Genomic DNA, 21,789 nt, shown 5'->3' with positions numbered 1-21,789 from the left:
CTGTGATAAATGGCAGGTTCCCTCTGTGCTGAGGCACGAGTCCCCAGAGCAGACACAATTCCAAGGCAGGCCTCCCAGGATACACTAACAAATGACTGAAAGCTAGCCTGGGATCTAGTCCTGGGTGGAGTCCTACCCACCTCAGTGTTTTTATCTAATGTTAAACATTAAGATAAAAGATAAAACATTTTATCAAGTTCTAAATATATTTTTGAGAAAATGTAAAATATATTTAATATTTATAATCACCTATACACATCGCTAAATCCATGTTTACTTTTATTGTAACTCATTATAACAAAGACAGACTCTCTACTGTCAGAAGCATCTTTCTAAAAATCTGATCAGTACTACAATGAATTTAGGAAATCATTGTAAGAGTAAAGAAATTCTTATCACAATGAAGAATGCTCTGAGACTTGCTTGAAAAATTAAAAATCAAATGAAGCAGCCAATTTTTCATCTGTAATGTTTTCAGCATGCTTAAATATGCTATAATGCTTAGCAATTATCATGCAATACAAGTGTAACAAAGCATTTAAGAAATACATAAATTAAATAGTGCTATAAAGTTAAAAACTGGCAACCACCACAAGAAAAAAATTATATTAGACAGGAAAAAAAAGACTCTAACCACTTTGTCCTCCTGGTGTGAATATCCACGAAAGCAAGTTTAAAAAGACAGAACAGACAAAAAGAAAAAGAAAAAGAAATCATTAATTCCATTCTTTTTTTTTTTTTTTTTTTTGTCTTTTTCCTTTTTATCGGTACCAGGGATCGAACTCACGACTGCCTGCTTGCAAGGCAGGTGCTTACGCCGCTGAGCTAAACCCCCAGCCCCATTAATTCCATTCTTAAAACAAATAAAAGTTTTTAAAGAGTTGTTAGGAAAATAAAAACTGTGATAATGTTTAAATTATGTTTTGACAGAAATCTAAAATTTTAGGTTTTAAATTTTTAAATTTAGAAGGAATTTTGTCATACATTTTATTCAATTCAGAGTGTGACCTTATACTAGAATATATTAAGATATATAAACAAAATAATTTGCATAAATGCAATAAAATATCCAACATCAGAAAAAAGAAAGTCCTTTTCCTGAGACTAATTAAACACTAAACAGTCAGTGAAGAGCTGAAAAATACTTTGTTATAAAGCTTTCATATACAAAATGAGATAACACATAACATCATTATTTATCATTAACTTCTTATGCTATCAAAACTAAATACTAATTTTACGTGATTATAATTTTACATGAATTACATGTGTTGCTTCTATAAGTTACTTGTCTCATTCATTTAGGAGTCCTGTAAACATTATAACTACAAATTAAAATTATAATTGGAAAAAGTCACTAAATATAAAATCTGTAGGTCACAGTTTCCAATACTCTAAATGTAGAAAATAAGGTAGTAAAAGATATAATTTAGTAAAAAGAACCTATTTAGATAAACTGAAAAATAAACAATTGTAGTAGCTCATTTGTAAACATGAACTAAGGAAAATGATAACAAAACTGACAACGCAACAATAATGGCCTGGCATATTTTTTAAATTTATGTAAATTAAAAATCAATGTGAATTTTGAGTTATCACCATCTCCTTGAAAGATGAGCAGGAGTACAGACAGCAGTGTAAGAGGAGTGACAAGCAGACAGACCTGTCTTCAATGCAGAGTTCACCACGACTTTACTTCTCATTGGCAAAATAGGGACTCGGTGCTTCTCTGATGGGTTTTTTAAGCATTAAATAAAATCACATAAAAACTTCTGTGTGGTGCTTGGAACAAAGCTCTTTATCTGACAGCCTACCTATGAAAGAGTACGCAACAGATACCTTATATCCTACACCCCAGTACAGCATCTTTTAAGCTACTGTATTCTTGGCTGCTTTGTTTGTTATAAAATTAAAGCTGTGATATGAAAGTTATTTATGCAAAGGGTATCTGCTACCAAGCATTTAGTTCAAAAAGTAATTTCTGGAACACTCGTTATGCACAAATCAGGTATTACACCAGAAATCTGAGATACAAAAAAACTACTAATAATGGTTTTCGCCTTCAAGAAACTAAATGTGGCAGAAGAAAAATCATCGTACAGCAGTCAGATGTCCTGAAAGCAGAGTAGAAAAGTACTGTGGAAACACAAATAAGAGAGGAACTCACAGGACCTAGAGATAAAGAGTAAAAGAATCTGATGTGTGTGCTGGATTCTAAAGAATAATAAAAAGAATCTCTAAAGGCCCACTGAGAAAAATACATCAACAAAATACAAAATATACTGAGACAAAATACATGAACAAATACACTGAGACGAAAAACAAAGAATATGACATATACAAAAATACAAATAAGACTTAATAGTACTATCAGAAATTTGGAAAGACTACATTGTAACTGATAAGTGTGAAGTAAAGTTTCCACTGTTAAACTATTTTGTATCTGGCAAAAACTCAGAATACTTTCACGAAATGAAAAAAAGAGAGAAAGAAAATAAGGCAATAAAGAATTTTTTAGTAAAAAATCCTTCTTAACAGATAAAACAAGATCAATTTTAGCTCTAACATATACAGGAGACACCTAGCTACAACATGTACCTGAAATAGTGCTGTGCCGTGTCTCTACTGCCATTCAATAGAAGGGAAAACACGAAGTCTACCACAGGATTTATAAATAAAATACAGTATTATTAATTACTACTGAATGCTCATTATACCAGAATGTGCAGACAACTGCAAGAGGCAGGTCTACAAGCTAGAGGAACAATTAGGAAGTTGTTATAACATTCTGGATAATACAGTGAGAGAGGCAAGAAATATATAGCACCAGAAGGACTAGAAAGAAGAGATACTAAGAAGCAAGCCCCCTTGAGACTTGATTGAGGAACAGAAGTAGAGAAGAATCCAGGAGCCAAATGTGGGCAACTGGAGTAGAAGAGGCCAATGACTCAAAAGAAAACACAGAGAGAAGCAGATTCAGGGTAAATAAAAATGTCAGATGCAAATATGACAAACTGGAGGTGCTGCCATATTCAAACAGATCTCTGGGGCATAGCTACACAAGTGATCATCGGGACTTAGCAGCATGATCTGACTGAGAACAAAAGCTCCCCAGGAGAGTGTTAAAAGACAAAGGAGGGATGAGAATGATGCCACTCACCAAAAAGCTACTTTTTTTTGAACTGGAAAGCCTTTGGAAGAAAAAAATTTCAAAACCAAAGGGATGGCTACAACTTCTAATCAGACTGCAGTAATACAATTAAGTCAGAAATCTCACTGTACTTGTCAAGTGACTCATTAATAGTCAAACTGGAATTGAGTTATCTGAAAGTCAAATATTTAAATATAAAATATTACTAAGGACCTTAAAATAAGGCTGATTAAAATCTCATGGGGCCTATAAAAAATAAACATGAATCATTCACATTTGAAAATGTTGTTTTGAAGTTAATTTTCAACCTGGGCCACCTGGATACTTACCAGAATTTTAGACTTAGTCTACAGTTAAAAAAAAAAAAATGGAAAGAAGATTTAGGATGGAGAGAAGGGAAGACAAACAAGGGAATGGGAAATAAAAATGATTAAGATGTAATATTTATATGTGCCAATTCCCCAAGATGACTGTAATTATTATATATCACAAACATACACCAATAAAATGTATATTAAAATGCTTTAAAGTTGAAATTTGCCTCATATTTTATATGGATGTTACAGAAGACTCAGTTCATGCATGTCATAAAAAATATAATAATCCAATATATACATGTGATTACCTGCAGAGTGTCTGACATGTAAAGAAAAGACAAATCCACTGGCATTTAAAAATCATTACGAAATACTTCAACAGCATCACTGCCTAAGTGCTTCACAAATAGTAACTCATGTTCCCTCCATAATAATCTTGTAAGACAGAAACTATGATTATGTCGATTTACAGATGAAAAGACTGAACTACAGAGAGTTATAAACTGAACACAAAGCTAAGACGTGACAAAGGTGGAGTTCAAACTCAGTCTCCATTCCAAGTTTGTGCTGTAAGCACTGCACAGTGTTACCTCCGTACACTGCTGTATCATACGCTGGCTTCATATTTCCTTCCTCTGTAACTTAATTATCAATAACTTAGTGTAGGTTATAATTACTAGACGTGGAAACGCTAATGAAAATGAAATATATGTTCAAAATATTTAGTAATACAAATAAAAGCTAAAATTTCTGTTATTATGTTTTGGTGAGTTTTACTTTCTAAAATAATTTTCTACCTTTCTCTGACTACTTTTTTATGTGTTGCCAAAAAGACAGGTGCCTTGCTCCGTCAGTGTTCCATATTTACTGTGGTAAACATTTACTGGTTTTTCTTGGTTATGTTCTCAGTGGAAAATACCTCTCCTTCCACAGGACAACATTCTCTTTCAGGTCTGTCTCTTTAAACAATAATTAAATTCTGCCTGTATAGTTTACCTTTTCCATCCATAAGTTTGGATTTCCATTTCAAGAGAATATCATCGCAACCCTGAGCTGCAGCAAAGGACAATGCCTGTTCCAGACTCACACACCTAGGACAAGTCCACTAGGCGACTGTCCTCCATTCACTCACTCAACACGCAACACAGTAACCTGTTACATGCCAAATACATACAACCCTACAGACACCAAGTGAAACTAACGAGATGCAAGCAATTAGTAACAATAAACTGCTAAAAATACATGAAAAATAGAGGTCTTCATAATCCAGTGTGATACAACAGTGACCAGTTAATCTACATGGGAATCGAAAATTAGGATCCTCACACACATGATATGAAGCCCCAAAGCTGAGTGAGTACTCATCAAGTAGGTAAGAGTGACAGGGTGCAGTCCAGAGGAAACAAGAGTATTTCAAACTACAGTAGCAGGACAAGCAAAACTGTAAAACAAGACAGAGTTAACTAATGAGAAAGTACAAGCTACTCAGGAGACAAAGGCAAGAAGAACGTAAGTTCAAGGTTAGAAGTAGTGAGTGCCTTGGTTGGGCCATCACAGGATGGAGTGAAACTCACGCTCTGGACTCCTTTAGAAACCTCATTCACTGGAAGGTTAAAAGTCACTGAATAGTTTTATGCAAAAGTGGCAATGATCAGATCAGCATTTTGAAAACGTAACTGTAGGTTGGGGATAGCAGCGCGTATCTGGAATCCCTGCTACTCAGGAGACTAAGGCAAGAAAAACATAAATTCAAGGTTAAAACTAGTGAGACTCTGTCTCACAATACAATTTACAAAGTGGATGAGCACTAGGGGAGTAGCTCAATGACAGAATGCCTGCTGTGTGTATGTGCACGTGTGCATGTGTGAATCCAGAGCAGGGCATGAAAGACATGTTGGAGAAGGCAAAACTGCAGCGGTGGACTCGTCAGGAGGCCAGCACTGGTCCCGGTGACAGGAGATAAGGACCTAAAGGAGACTGGACCTAAAGCCAGTGGTTTATTAGACAGAGGAAAGGACAACATTTTTTAAAACTGTGGGAAAGAGTAATACATGAAAGAAACCTGAGATGATTCCTGCTTTCTGGTTTGGGTCACAAAATGAAGAGTGGTGCCAGGCCAAAAAGTGAAAGTTTTAGAAGGAACAGATCTAGGAAATCTTAGAAGTAGATCTGAGGTAGTTCCAGAAACAGAAAACACACAGAAAGGGGCACAGTGGCTCACAGCTATAATCCCAGGTGCTCAGGGGGCTGCAGCAGGATTATAAACATAAGCCACGCTGGACAAATTAGAGAAACCTTGTCTCAAAATAAAATACCAACATGGATATGGATGTAACTCAGCGCGCACTCTGTAAATTGAATCCCTAGTATTACAAAAAAAGAAGGGGGAAGAAAGAGCAGAGAGAAGGAAGGAGAGAGAGAGAAGAGCAGAGAAGAAAGACTAGCAGAGAGGAGTGGAGAGGAGGGGAGGGGAGGGGAAACAGGACTGGAGGTTTAAACTTCATTTCTGCTGTATTTTCAACTGCTTCCATTCATTAGATGGTGTAAAGCAACTTAGTTCTGCAAGTTAAGACTGATTTTTGCTGTCACTAAGTTGCACCATTTGAAAGGATGACATCAGTCAAAGAAGACAATTGCAACTTCTTTCAAAATTCCACAACTACTTTAATAGCATTCTCATACTCTAGTTTGTTCTGCATGACGGCATGAAATTGAGTGTATGTGAAATAATCACTTGCTTTTTTTTGCCAACTATAATTAATGTCTCTTGTTTTCTTCCAAATAGTTCCATATCTTCACACACAATTAATTCATACAAAATAGTATAAAACTGATCAGAACAGAGTGATGAAGGCATTATAGGCCTTCAAAACCAGACAATAAAAAAAAATCAACAATGGCTAACATAATGTCTCTCGTTCTCTTCAAAAGAGCTGTCCATACTTTCATGTACGTTGAAATTAAATAATACAGACTAAAACCACTCTGAACAAAGAATAATAGCATTACTGGATTTCATGGCATGATGATATAGAATCAACAATGGATACCATAATGTCTCTTTTTCTTCAAAGTAGCTGTTCATTTCACCATGCATTATATAATCGATTCTCATAAACTGTTTAGGGTAAGATCTAGGCATGTATAAGTAAGTCTTTACATGTATACCTATCCTTTCTGTGTTAGAGAGAAAAACAAAGCAAAACAAAACAGATTACTAGAAAAACATGAAACAGAAAAGACAAATAAATAACAATAGCAAAGAGCCCAAAACACTGACGATACAGGCCTTCAAACCACGGTGGTAGGAGCGTTAACTAAGGTTTTTATTTTACATAATGATCTTCAAGAGTTCCTCAGATCACCAGACACTAACATGAAAAATTGTTCCAATCCTATGAATGTGAATTGTTTTGTTCCAAAGACTTATAGAATTTTAAGCACAATTATCTTAGCTATCCTAAGAGTATTTATATAATTTTAGATATTTTTCTATTCCTTTCTTTTTTCTTTTTCCTCCTTTTCCTCGGGATATTATTTTTTCCCTGTTGAATAGATTCTTATCCTTTCACTGTATTTATTGAGGATTTTGTATCTTATGTACTGTTAGCATATCTTATACTACGGAGACAATATGGTATTTACACATGTGAGTTTGGTTAATTTCACTTATGAGCATGGTCTCATGTTGCATCCATTTATTTAAAACGATCTCAATGCGATCATTCTTTATAGCTGATGAGTATTGCATTTTATAAAAATACCTCATCTTTTTATTGATTCTTCAGTTGATGAGCATTTAGTCTGTTTCCAAGGTCTGGCTATTACAAGTTGTGCTGCTATAAACATGGGTACACATGTATCACTGTGATATGATGCTTTCAATTCTTCTGGGAAAATGTCCAGAAGTGGTATAGCTAGGTCAAATGGGACTTCCAATCCCAGCTTTTTGAGGAACCTTGAGACTGAACTCCACAGTGATTGCACCAGTCTACACTCCCATCAACAATGCAACAGAGTTGCTAGCTCCCCACAGCCTCTCTAGCATTTGTTATTGGTAGTTTTCTTGATCCTGGCCATTCTTTCTGGAGTGAGATGGAATCTGTATGGTTTCAATTTGCATTTCTCTAGTGACTAATGATGTCAAACATTTTTTCATGTATTTATTTGCCATTTATATTTCTCCATCTGAGAACTGTGCTTTCATCTCAGATGCCCATTTTTGGATTAGGTTTTTGAATTTTGGGGGTCTGATTTTTTTTAAATTCTTTATATGTTCTAGATGGACGTCCTTTGTCTGAGGGACAGTTCTCTAAGATTTTTTCAAAATTCATGGGTTTCCTTTTTACTGTTAGAGATTTCTTTCAACATTAAAAACATGCAATAAAATGCGATCCCAGTTATTGATTCTGGTATTTCCCATGTACTTTAATTTTTGTTCATGAATTTTCTACCGACCCCTATGTCTTCAAGATTTGTACCTACTTTGTCTTCCAGCAAGTTTAGTGTTTCTGTTTTAATATTTAGATCTTTGATCCATTTTGACTGTAGTTTAGTACATGGCGATAGGTATGGGTCTAGTTTTAGTTTTCAGCATATGGAGAGCCAATTTTTCCAGCACCATTTATTAAAGAGACTGTCTTTCTTCTAGTGAACGTGTTTGGCCCCTTTATCAAAGATAAGGTGGCTAAGTAGGTTTGTAGTTGTAGTTGTATGTTCTGATCTATTCCATTGCTCTTCAGGGCTGTTTTTATTCCAGTACCATGCTGATTTTATTACAGATAGCTTTGTAGTATATAGCTTCAATTCAGGGATTGTGATGTCTCCTGCCTTGCCTTTGTTCCTTAGAATTGCCTTTTCTAATCTAGGTCTCTTCTGGTTCCAGATGAATTTTAGGAATGATTCCTCTAGATCTGTGAGGTACACTAGTGGTATTTTGATTGAGATTGCATTAAATCTGTATAACAATTTTGAGAGAATTTGTATTTTCACAGTATTTGTTCTTCCTATCCATGAACAAGGGATGTCTTTCCATTTTCTGGGGTCCGTTTTGCTTTTTTTCAGAGTTTTATAATTTTCCCTGAATAGATCTTTTACTTCTTTTGTTAGATTGATTCCTAAGTATTTTATTTTTTTGGATGCTATTGTGAAGGGTGTGGCTTCTCTTATTTCTCAGTAATTGTGTTGGTAGTGTGTTGGAATGCTATTGATTTTTGAGTGTTGATTTTGCATCCAGCTACATTATTGAATTTATTTATTATTCCTAGGAGTCTTTCAATGGAGTTTTGGTGATCTTCTATGTAGAGTATCACATCATCTGCAAATAATGATAGTTTAACTTTTTCTTTTCCTATCCTTACTCCTTTTATTTCTCTCTTTTGTCTAATTGCTCTGCCTAGTATTTCCAGCACTATTTGAATAGGAGTGGTGATAATGGACATCCTTGTCTTATTCCTGATTTTTAGGGTAAAGGCTTTCAGTTTTTGGCCATTTAATATGATGCTGGCAGCTGCTTTGTCATAGATGGCTTTTATCATATTGAGATAAAGACCATCTATTCCGATTTTCTGTGAGGTTCTTATCATGAACAAGTGTTGGACCTTATTGAAAGTTTTTTCTACATCTATAGAAATGATCATGTGATTCTTATTTTTGGCTCTGTTGATATGGTGGATTACATTTATTGATTTGTGTATGTTAAACCATCCCTATATTTCTGGGATGAATCCCACTTGATCAACCTTCTTGATGATTTGCTGCATCCTATTTGTTAATACTTTACTAAGAATATTTGCATCTATGTTCATGAGGGAGATTGCCCTGTAGCAGTCTTTTTTGGTTGGGGCTTTCTCTGGTTTTGGTAGTAGAATAACATTTGCTTCCAAATATTAGTTATGAGTTAGGGAGAACTGCTTCCCTTTCAATTTCATTGAAGAGTTTGAGGATGAATCTGTCTGGACCTGAGCTTTCTTTGAAGGGAAGGATTTAATTACATTTTCAATTTCATTAATTGAATTTGGGTTATTCAGTAGTTTTACATCTTATTGATCCAGCTTTGATAATTCATATGTTTCTAGGAATCTGCCATTTCTTCTGTGTTATCAAGTCTATGAGAGTAGAGGTTTTCAAAATAGGTATTGATGATCTTCTGTATTTCCACAGGATCTGCAGTGATTTCATCCTTTTCATTCCTTATTGCATGAATTTGGGTTTTTCTTTCCTTTTTAAAATAAAGTTGGCTAGAGGCTTATCAATTTGTTGGCTCAAAGAACCAACTCTTTGATTCATTGATTCTTTGTATTGTTTTCTTAGTCTCTATTTCATTGATTTCTGCTCTGATCTTTATCATTTTCTCCCTTCTTTTGGCTTTGGGCTTGACTTGTTCTTCTTTTTCTAGATGTTTGAAATGCAGCATCAGGTTGTTTATTTGTGTTCGTTCTGTTTTCCTGATGTGAGGGTTCACCACAATAAATTTTCCTCAAAGGAATGCTTTCATTGCATCCCACAGGTTCTGTTAAGTTGTGTTTGTGTTTTCATTTGCTTGTAGTTACTGTTTAATTTCTTCTTTAACTTCCCCTGTGACCCATAGGAGTGTATCACTCAGGAGTGTATTATTCAATTTCCATGTGTTTGTGGGATTTTTGCAGTTTCTTTTGTCATTATTTCTAGTTTTGTAGCACTATGATCTGACAACATCCATGGGATAATTTCAGTTCTTTTGCCTTTACTTAACTGTGTTCTTTGGGCTAGTGTATGGTCTCTTTTAGACAATGTCCCATGTGCTGCTGAGAAGAATGTATATTCTGATGTTGAGTGGAACACTCTGTATATATCCACCAAGTTCATTTGTTCACAGGTGTGATTCAGATCTTTCTTTGTTGATTTTTTATCTAGTTGATCTGTCCCTTTGTGTCAATGGTGTGTTAAGGTTTCCTATTATAATTGTGTTATTACTTATTTGATTTTTCATTTCTGTTAATATTTGTTTTGTATAGCTGGGTGCTCCCAAATTTGGTGCATATATATTTAAGATAGTTATCTCTTCCTCTTGAAGTTTTTTCCTAACTATCCTAATATGTACTGACATTCTTTATCTTTTTTTATCATTCTTAGTTTGAAATTCATGTTGTCTGCAAACAGAATAGCTAACCCTGCTTTTTTTGGCAGGGGGTTCCTGTTGCATGAAGTACTGTTTTCCATCCTTTGACTTTCAGTCTATGGGTTTCCTTTTGAGTTAGATAGGTTTCTTGTATACAGCACATGGTTGGATGTTGTTTCTTGATCCATTCTGCCAGTTTGCTTCTTTTAATTGGTGAATTGAGGCCATTTACATTAATGGTTATAACTGATATACATTGGTTTATTTTTGACATGTTATCTTTCTGCTGTTGATTCTTTACCTTTCCACTCTGTTTAACTATTTGCCTTGCTTAGTTGTATTTTTCCCTATTTCTACCTAGAATGTCTTTCAGTATTCTTTGCAGGGTTGGTTTTGTGTGGTCATGAAGTTCTTCAGCTGTTTTTGTCATGGAAATATCTTATTTCTCCATCCATTTTTTTAGTTTTATTTTAAAGCGAGTAAAATTAAACAACAAAACAGAACATAAGAAAACAATGTAAGAGACACAGATTTCAAAGCAAAACAATGGGAGATCTTCACTATCTATCATATTGTCTCTTTTCTTCCAAATAGTTGTCCACATCTTCACATACAATGAATTCATACAAAACAACATAGTTTACAACTGATCAGAACAGGATGACGAAGGCATTTTAGGCCTTCAAGACCAGACAATGAGGAAGTCAACAGTGGCTGTCATAGTGTCTCTCATTCTCTTCAAAATAGCTGTCCATACCTTCACATATATTGAAATTAAACAAGACAAAATAGACTAAAATCACTCTGAACAAAGAATAATAGTATTACTGGATTTTACATCATAACAGTACGGAATCAGCACTGGGTACCTTAGTGTCTCTTTTTCTTCAAAGTAGCTGTTCATTTCATCGTGCATTATGAAATCAGTTCTCATAAACTGTTTAGAAGTTATACACATGCATGAGTATGTCTATGCTTTCTGTATTAGAGGAGAAAACAAAACAAAACAAAACAAATTCCTAGAAAAACATGAACCAAAATAGACATGTAAAACAATACTATGATGTCTCTTGTTATCTTCAATAGAATTATCTTATATCATCAGGCATTGATTTTAATTGAAAATAACAATACATAACAATATTAATAAAAACAAAACATTGGAGACATTGTAAGACTTCAACAGCAGGTAATAGTCAAACCAGAGTGGGTATCCTAGTGAATCTTGTCATCTCCAGAGTATTTGCCTATACTCTCAGACTTGATACTATCAATCATAACAGATTCAAATAAAATCAGTCAAGACAAACCAACAATCTAACACACCAGATTAAAATAAGATCAGTCATAATACAGTGTAAGTTATACAGGGCTTCAGATTAAGTTAATAGGAAATTAAGCATAGTTACTGTAATATATCCTGCTATTTTTGGAATAGCTATCTGTGTCTCAAATCTAGTACAAGTAGACAGACTGGAACAGAATATAATCAAACTACACAGAACAATGAGAATGATGTGGATTTTAAATTCTGATATACTATTGACTGAGTAGTTCTCCACTGCACAAAAGTGTCATGTCTTTTCCAACCTATCTGCAGCTGCTGGATGAACTGCCCCTACTTCTCTCTGGTTCCTTGTCACATAGAGCATTGTTTTCTCATATTTGACATTCGGTTCATAAACCCTCTTTCAGGTTAATTATATTTCCCATACAGAGCATCTCTATGGACCTATCTCCTGGTCTACCCTGCCTGTGTTTCTTTTTGTTAGTGTATCAAGGCCATCTATGTTAGAGATTATAGCCAACCTTCTCTGCCTCATTTCTGCTATGCTATTTTTGTCATTGGTTGTCTACTTTTCTCCTTCATTCCGCTGTCTGCCCCCTTTATTGAGGCCTCTCTGCGACTGTTCCTGAAATTCTGGTATTTTTTTTCTCTCTTTCTTTAGAATGTCCTTCAGTATTTTTTGTAGGTTTGGATTGGTGGTCATGAACTCTCCCAGTTCCTCTTTGTCATGGAACCATCTTGTTTCTCCATTAATTTTGAGAGACAGCTTTTCAGAGTACATCAATCTGGGTTGGAGGTTATTTTCTTTGAGGGCTTGGAATACTTCGCTCCAAGTACTTCTTGATTTGATGGTTTGTGTCAAGAAGTCTGTCATGATTTTGATGGGTTTTCCTTTATAGGTGATCTGTTTCTTTTCTCTGGTGGCTTTTAATATTTTGTTCTTGTGATGAATTTCTGGGATCTTAATTATTATATGCCTGGGTATAGATCTGTTTTGGGTGTACCTGGCTGGAGTTTTGTATGCCTCACACATCCCTTTTCCTATGCTTGGAAAGTTTTTCTTCATTTGTGTTTACCCCTGCTTCTTCACTCACATTTTTTTATTCTTAAATATCATATGTTGTCTTCTAACCTTTGTACTGTTACTGCCTATTTCTTTGTTATTTTTAAGAGATCTTTCCTTTTGTGATAACATGTAGCAAACCTATCTTCAGGCTTTGTTAATCTAGCTTCTTTCAGGCAATTCTGTCAGCTTTCAATGGAGTTTTTAATGTTCTGGTAATCTCTCTAAATCTGTTTCATGTATTCTAGGGTTTTTGTTATATTCTTCATCAAAGGTTTCTCTCCTTTATTGTGTTTCTCCAGTCTTCCATCTGTGTCTTCCTCAGAGTGCTTAGTATTTCTTTTATTAATCTTCTTATATCCTGCTTTACTTGTATTAAATTTCAGTTTTGAGTTCATCTATAATGTCATGAAAATATTTCTTTATATCAGCTCATGTCATGTCCAATATTGCATGTTTGCTGCCCTCGATCTCTTCTGTATATACCTCTCCTGGACCCATATTCCCTGTGTTGGTGGCTGGGTCTTTTTCTTATTTCTTTCTCTTGTCATGTTTCTGGTTTCTTCCATACAGGTATATGGTGGAGGTCCCAATCCCTTTCCATATTGGTTATGGTTCTTCTGAAGCATGCTGGCTAGGGATTGCTGCTCTCTCCAGTTTGCTATTAATCACTGAGGTGCAAGCAGAGGTGATATAGGCTGACCCCTCCTCTCTGAGCCAGTCAACCAATGGTGGCCTTCACCACATTAGTGTGTGCTGCACAGACAGAACCAGTTTGAGCCAGCTTCAGGGACAATTTCATCCTTGGTTATTGGGTCCTGGCCAGGGGTGTGACCCAGCCCAAGCAAATCCCACCAATCTGCTCTGGGCAGGGAGTGCCCAACTGAAGCCACTGTGATTCCTTGTTCAGGCTCGCCCTGCCCAATTCCAGTATGTCGTCCAGTTATCCCTCCTCTCCCACAGGGAGAGGTTAGTACAGTTCTCCACACCAGTTCCATTCTCCATTGGATTCGCCAACCCCTGACTTCAGCACAACCACAAGTTGGACCGGCTCTAGCAGAACACCAAAATTCTGAGTTGGACCAGCTCCAGTGTGAGCGCAGTGACTGCAAGTCAGGCCAGCTCCAGTGAGAGTGTATCTGGCTCCAGCCTTCCATCCACGTTTTTCTTTTTTTTTTTTTGTTTCCTTTTTCTTTTTCCTTAGTTTCTTCCTGGGTCATTAGAATCCCTCTCCTTTTGTCCAGTCCTTTCCATGTTGGTAAATTCTAGAGTCTGAGCTGCTTCTCTCAGACAGGCTCTTTACCTTGCTACTTATCGATCTGTCATCTTCTCAGGACCCTTCTCCATCCATTTTGAAGGACAGTTTTGCAGGGTGCATCAGTCTGGGTGGAAATCATTTTCCTTTAGGATCTGAAACACTTCACTCCATCTTCTTCTTGACTTCATTGTTTGTGCTGAGAAGTCTGCTGTGATTCTGATAGGCTTTCCTTTATAGGTGATCTGTGTCTTCTCCCTAACAGATTTTAATAGTCTGTTCTTATGTTTGATTAATGGGATACTGATTATTATATGTCTGGGTGTAGTTTTATTTTAGTTACGGCTATTTAGAATTCTATATGCTTCACTGATCTGTATGTCAGTTTCCATTCTCATGTTTGGGAAATTTTCAGCTATTACTTCTGTAAATAGCTTCTTGATATCATTTGTGTTGTCCCCTTCTTTTACATTTATAGCTATCAATCTTATGTTGTTTTTCTTTGCATCATCTTGCAGTTGTTGAATTATTTCCTGATTCCTTGCTATTTTTAAAAGATCTTTCCTTTCCTGTTCATTAGCTACAATCTTGTCTTTGAGGTATGAAAATCTATCTTCACTTTCATTTCAACTTCTGATGGAATTTTTGATTTCCTGTCTATCTCTTTGAATCTGCTTCATCCATTGTTTGTTTCTTATATTGTTCATTCAGGGTTTCCATCTTTTTGCACTGTTCCTTTAATTTTTTAACTATGTCTTCTATTGATATGTTCAGCATTTCTTTCATTATATTTATAGTTTCTTCTTTTACCTGGGAGATTATTTCTGCTCTGAGTTCTTTTATAGCCTCCAGGAGTTGTTTCTTTACTTAAGTTGTTATCATTTTAGGCATTTCAGGTGTATGGCTTACATTTTCTTCTATGTCCATGTCTCCCAGGCTTGCTTGGAATGAGCTGGAGGTTTGAGATTGCACTTTGCTCTTTTGTTTTGTCATTTTCCTATATTTCTGAGTTTAAAGCAATGTTGAAAGCTTCCCTATGTGCTGGGAATCACCTCGTGCAATTTCGGCTCCTGGGGCACAATGCAAGCAACTGCTAGCCACTTGGAATTCACTAGGCATGGCCAATAATCACTTGCTTAAAGATGACTCATAAATTATGTAAATCTGGTAAGCTTATTCCTCAAATTCCTATACAATTTTCTAGAATAATAATGTCCTCCTTGCTCCATGTGATATAAATTTGAGAAGGATTAAAAACCAAACCTTAAAGTAGATGTGGTGGTCAGCTGGGATGCTAAAACAAAAGGCCACAAGCTTAAACCCAGTTTGGGCAACTAAGCAACTTTTGAGATCCTGATTCAAAATTTTAAAATTTGGGCTGGGGATATAGCTCAATTTGAAAAGTCTGGATTCAGCCCCAAGTACTCCCTGCCAAACAAAAACAAAAACAAAAACAAAAAACACCCAAAAGCTTAATTAACAAAATGTACTATATTTTTTAAAAATAAACAAAAGCACCTCAATTATTTTTTAAAATTACTTAAGCAGTAGAACCATTTGGAATATATTTCTCAGATATTTCAAGAATTGTGAAGAATATAACTTTTAAAATTCATAAGATGCAAAACCCAAAAGAGACATTAGAAATGTCTCATTTTTCATCAATGTTTCATTTACAGATTATATAAACACTGCAAGAAGTGACATGTCAAATGAAAATCAAACAAAATCAAGGCAAGAACAAAACTCAGTTCCCCTGAGTTTCTCAAGTTAGGCCAGCCTCTCCTTGGGGAATATTTGATTTCCTCTGCTGCACTAATACATGAAGATGCTGTAAATTTTACAAGAAATTCGTACACAATACTGTTTGCATCTTGAATGTGTAGAGACTGCTTGCATATTGTGCTAGGACACTGTCCATAGACTTGCAGGGGCAAGAGTGGAAAGAAAGGAGGGAGGGAAGGTGGAAAAAAGGTCTACCTAGAGTATTGCAAAAATATTCTAATCCTTATTCAATTTCTGAATATATAGTTTAAGTACTATCTTCAAAACCACTCATATGAATGATATTAATAATTTGCTATATAATAGAATGTTAATGTTATCATTCCACTACTACAATCTGATATACTGAATACACATCTATATAAAGGACTGAGCTTCACTTTTCTTTTATAACCATTATAAAGAAATAATCTATTCTACTTAAAACCTGATAATTTATAAGATGAAAAAGTTCATCTGTTTCTTTTAAGTTTTCTTCTTTGTTAAATAATACAATTGTGAAAAATGTACACCCTTTATTTTTCAAAATTAGAGTCATCAGCAGATAGTAATTAGTTGAGCAGATGATAATATGCTACCAAGATTTTAAAATAAAAAGCTGAAGTTCCTACACTTTAATATAATCTAATATCTTTCCAATATCACCATTCAATGATTACAAATAATTTCTTCCTTGCAAAGTCATTATTTTGTTTGATTAAATATATTTTAATTTATTAAGCACTATCATCTTAAAGGAAACAAATAGATGCTGTATTTCATAAAAATCTTTGTATTAGTGTTTCTATATGTCCAACAGTTTTGTCTTTGTATCCTTGATGTACCTCAAAGGTGGAATTAATTCTTAAGGATGGTGCTATATGAAAGTGCCTCAGAATTCAAATGAAGTTATTTTATTGTGTTCTCCTAAGAGATCACAAAAAGAATTCCTTAAATAGCATTCTAATTAAATGTAAGGTATAAATTATTTATATTCTTAATATTCTACTTCTTAAGAATATTGTCAGCAAATTTCCCTATCTGAATCCTTTGCAACTATGATAAATCAGACAAATGTATGAGGCATCTGTTATATGAGGCAGCTTCTACTACATAATACCTATGATGATTAAATTCAAAGAAAGAAATTGAACTCAACAGTTATTTTATTTAGAATACAGGAAATCTTTACACATTTCATTCAAAGGAATGCTTTCCTACCATAAAATAAGATACATTATCGCAGATCTTCAATGTGAATGAAAATAAACTAATGAAAGAAATCCAGGGCTATCTTCCTGAAGCTAAAAGTTAGCATACTTTTTAACATGTTTTATTCTCCTAATAGCCCTCTCAGATCTAAGAAATATCTGAGAAAAATGAGGAGATACTACCCTGGCCCCTTCTTTTTTTCAATAACCCTGCAGCAGCAGGCTAATCAAAAGCACAGAATGAGATTTGTGAATGACCACAGTACAATTTATTTCATGGACTATTTCAGTTTTTCACTGAATTTAATATACTAACTACAATTTTGTTTAGTATGAAAGAATCACACACTGAAAACAAAGAAGTCTGGTTTCAAGCAATGTCATTGAGGACTTCTGTGTCTGACCTAAATGGAGAAACATGGATTTTTCCTCCCTCCTGAAACAAATAAAAACAGAATAAATATCTGGAAGAACGTTTTAAGACATTTGACAAGAGGCAACAAAAGTACTGAGCACTGAAAAACAGGAAATAAGATAAACTCCACAATCACTACTGTTGCTACTTGGAGAAATTCTCCAGGAAACAGGACCATTAGAGGGCGCTCAGATGTAGTCACACACACACACACACACACACACACACACACACACACACGCATCTAGCTGAGTGATGATCAGTGAGCACATGTGTGAGGAAATTCATGAGAATTAAAAAAAAAAGTCTGACAGGATTACAGACAAGAATGGATATTCTCCTAGCAAGACTGGAAAAGTAAGTAATTATCAGGACACCAGCTAAAATGTTCACAAGAGTCTTTTCTCAATAAAAGAAAATAATTAGCACTAAATGGAACACTACTTCAGTTCCACATATAAAATCATAAATGTAAAATGTGAAAATATTAACTGTTGGCACATAGCTGACCTGAACCCAAGAACAAAAGTTTAAGGACTGTCAAAAGAACACAAAGATAGCCACCACCAGTACAGTGGCTGCCTGCCACCCAATCTAATATACTAGACATACACAGTCAGGAAAACACCTGTTATCATGAGAATTACCCATGAGAACCAAGCCAGAACTGACAGGGATGCCAGTATTAGCAAAGGAGGACATTAAAACAGTTACTATACATGCAAAACATTAACCGCCAAAACATACTTAAGCTCCAAATAGAACTTCTAGTCATGAAAAGTAAAATGCTTGTGAGAATAAATAAATAAGAGATTTGAAAAATAAAAGATCAGTAATGTGAAAGCATAGTAAAATAAAACCAAGGGCAAAAAATATAATTTGGTTTAGTATTTAGGAAAAAGAATATAAGTGAGTTGTATGGTTATCAGTGGATCAAAGAAGAAAACGAAAATCTGTAAGTATTTTAACAGAATAAAAATGAAAAGACAACATATTAGACACAATGGAGGGATATTATGTCATGCGATGTCAGTGAAGCAGTTTTCAGGGGAAATTTATAGCGTGTGACTCCTGGAATAGGCAATTAAAGTCTCAATAACCTTAGAAATAGAAAACCAGTCAAAGAAACCAGAACAAAATAAATAATAAAGATCAAAACGGAAATCAACAATAGAGAATTATCAATAACCAAAACTTGGTTCACTGAGAAAATCAATAAAATTAACCAACATCTAGGAGACTGGACAGGAAAAACAGGGAAAAGATACAAAATTACCAATATAGTAATGATAAAAGTAGCATCACCATAGAGTCTACAGATATCAACAGAGTAATAATAAAACATTATAAAATTAGCAAAGTACGAAAAAGTATACAGAACCCTAAAAGATATAACTAAGAAAATCTTAGGTACTGAGGCTGAAGACAGGCAGATAAACCCCAGGTCAGTCTGAGAAATTTCTTGGGATGATGTCTCAAAAGAAAACAGAGAGCTGGAGATACAGCTCAGGAGTAGAGCATTTGCCTAACCAGCTCAAGGCCCCACATTTCATTCTCAGTACCACAAAAGGAAAATAACTCGAAATATTTTATCATATTAAAAATGGAAGAAAGTATAAGATTAATCTCAATAGACATAGAGAAAGCATTTGACAAAAATCCAACAACCATTTATGATAAATATACAAACAAAACATAAAATTCTCAGCAAATCAGACGGCACCTGTAAAAACCTTACAACTATCACTATACCTAACAGTGAAACACTGAATGCTTTCCCCCCTAATATTAAGAATGATGCAAAGATATCTCTTCTCACCATTTCTATTCAAAATTCTACCAGTTTCTAGACAATGTATCACGTGGGGAAAAAAATAAATATGAGGTAAGCCAAGGGAAAAGCTTAGGAAAAATAAGTGATTAATACTGGAAAAAACGAAACATTGAGAAAAGAGAACAATGAGAAAATGAAGAAATGAAATCACCAGGAGAACAGATTGCTCCCGACATGTCCAGGTAATGTATACAAACATATCAGCTGTCTGTTCAGAAACTATCAAAGAAAATAATTAGGTGATCAGATGATAATGAGGTCCTAATGGAAAATTCTAAATAACTCATTGAAATGAACATTTTCAAATACTGTTTCTGTTAATTTCAACAAAGCAGTCTTTGAGTAGCATTAATGTCTTCCCTAGTGGATAAACTAGTACTCTTTAAAGCTATTGTTATTCTCTTACTGTCTGATTATAGAATTATATGCTAATTTTTCGTAAGTCTAAGATAAAATAAATCTTTAATATTTCCTTTTAAAATTCCAGTCTAAGGCTATTATTTAATACAAATGATGATGTAGTTTCAAAAGCTATAAAATTATGAATCAAAATCTCAAGCTAGGATGTGGCTTTTTTAAAAGGAAAGGAAACAGAGTCAAAGAGGGAGCCGACCTTCAAAGCCTGAGGGTGTGCCTCGCAATGTGGACGGCCACACCAAACCTTGGTATTAACCCGTGGTAGGGCTTTAGGAATGGAATTTAGCCTCTAGGTCAGAGGCTATAAAATAAAGGAGGGACATCAGTTGCTCTCTAAATCCTTTCCACCTTCTTTGAAAGTCTAAGGTCCTAGATTTCTAAACATCATAAGCAACTGACACAAAACAGTGAGACAAATACCCTTTGAATTCAGTGAAAACTTAAACCAACTTTTACCTAAAGTGAAGCCAATACAGAGTTCTGCTCTCCCATTACTGTGAATATTAATTTCAGTTATTTTCTCTATTTCATTTCCAGTGAGCTTTACTGCTGCAGACTTGCCGGGGTCTCATTCCCTGCCGGGGTCTCATTCCGTACCTTGTTTGAGCGTAAGGACACCCGGCCTCCACAGCGAGCGCAGAACTTGGTTTGGCAATAGGAACAGTCGTGGCCACAGCCATCAGCAAACTTGGTTTTGTGGCAGATCCCGCAGGTCGGGGCGTCGCCCTTCTGTTCCTGCTGTTGCTGTGATTCTTCTCCCATCTTCTTCACCTGCTCTTTGTACATTTCAAACTGCTGGTGCAGTTTTCTGCCAGGAAACAAACAAGAAAAATTGGTTTCCCTAATGCATTCTAAAAAACAAACAAAAAAAATTACCACAACCTATGGACACAATTTTATAAGCATGAGAATAAAATTTAATTACTACACGTGTTTACAGAATAACATATGGTACATTATATCATAAACATGTCCCAATTTGTTCTAGTTTCTGATACATATGCTAAGAAACAACACAATATATTTAGAGATGTATTTCTTTGGATAGGAACTCTAAGTTTCTACCATTACAATATCTTTTTATCGTATGCTCTAAAATGTTTATAATACCATTTTCAACAACTTAACCCCAAAAATATGGAAAGGTCGTCTGATTTACACAGTGAAGCCAAAACCTAGAAGGTCAAATCAACAAGACATACTCTTCAGTAAAAAATCTGAAGAATGCAGACAGTGGGAAAACCCTGTAGGTGTTCACTGTTTACACCTACAAAGGTCTCAACAGAATTTGGCTCTGAAACATTAACAGCCAAGCCAGTGGGGCTGTGTGAATAAAAGTAAAGCCAGGTTTCACTTTAAAATAAAAGGGCAAGCATTCAGAAAAGCCTATCATTGACACTAATTGGAAGTAGTGATACAGCTTTTCATTTCTATTTTCTACATAGGAAAAGTTTTAAATGTTTAAAAATTCAAATTAACATTCAGCTTAACATTTAGAAAATTATAAATAATGTCACTCCCATATCAACAATAACAAAAGGATGAATATCCTACAAAATCACAACTTTTTTTTGAGCCCTTCAGAGAGCTGAGGCTCTAAGATAGACAATCTAAATTCCAAAGAACCACAGATCTCCCTAGAGAAAACTAGGACACAACGACTATGTCATCCTCGCCTGAAACACAGGAGCAGGAGGCAGCCATCCTAGAGTGTAAAGGGGAATCAGTTAAAATTCTAACAAGTTGTTAAACACTGAGAGTGGGCTAGCAAGATTGTTTGGAACTGTAAGTCCACACACACTTACAAGGACATCTCTAAAAGGCCTCCACTGGGCGCTCAAGAGGAAGACAGAAATCAAGGCAGGAGACTAAACCAAAAAGAAGCACCCCTTCAATAGCACGTACTTGTGCCACTACAAAAGAGGTGACTGGTGGCTACTGCAGGCATTTTCCCTTAAAAATTTGGAGAGAAAGT

The 21,789-nt window shown here is 35.1% G+C and overlaps 1 protein-coding gene across 30 annotated transcripts in view; it reads right to left on the bottom strand.

The window, feature by feature from the left end:
- Positions 1 to 21,789, bottom strand: part of Rims2 (regulating synaptic membrane exocytosis 2) — a 518,293-nt gene that overhangs the window by 374,161 nt on the left and 122,343 nt on the right. For all 30 annotated transcript variants that reach the window (XM_063257715.1, XM_063257709.1, XM_063257711.1 and 27 more), the window contains one exon: positions 20,412 to 20,622. In XM_063257715.1, the coding sequence (XP_063113785.1) occupies positions 20,412 to 20,622 (211 nt within the window). The remainder of the gene's footprint in view (positions 1 to 20,411; positions 20,623 to 21,789) is intronic.

This window comes from Cavia porcellus, unplaced genomic scaffold (genome assembly GCF_034190915.1).
Source record: "Cavia porcellus strain 051 isolate PalLab524CR breed Dunkin Hartley unplaced genomic scaffold, mCavPor4.1 scaffold_10, whole genome shotgun sequence".
Classification (NCBI taxonomy): Eukaryota; Metazoa; Chordata; class Mammalia; order Rodentia; family Caviidae; genus Cavia; species Cavia porcellus.
The sequence above is the reverse complement of the archived record's forward strand: the minus strand, read 5'-3'. Positions and strand labels throughout refer to the sequence as shown.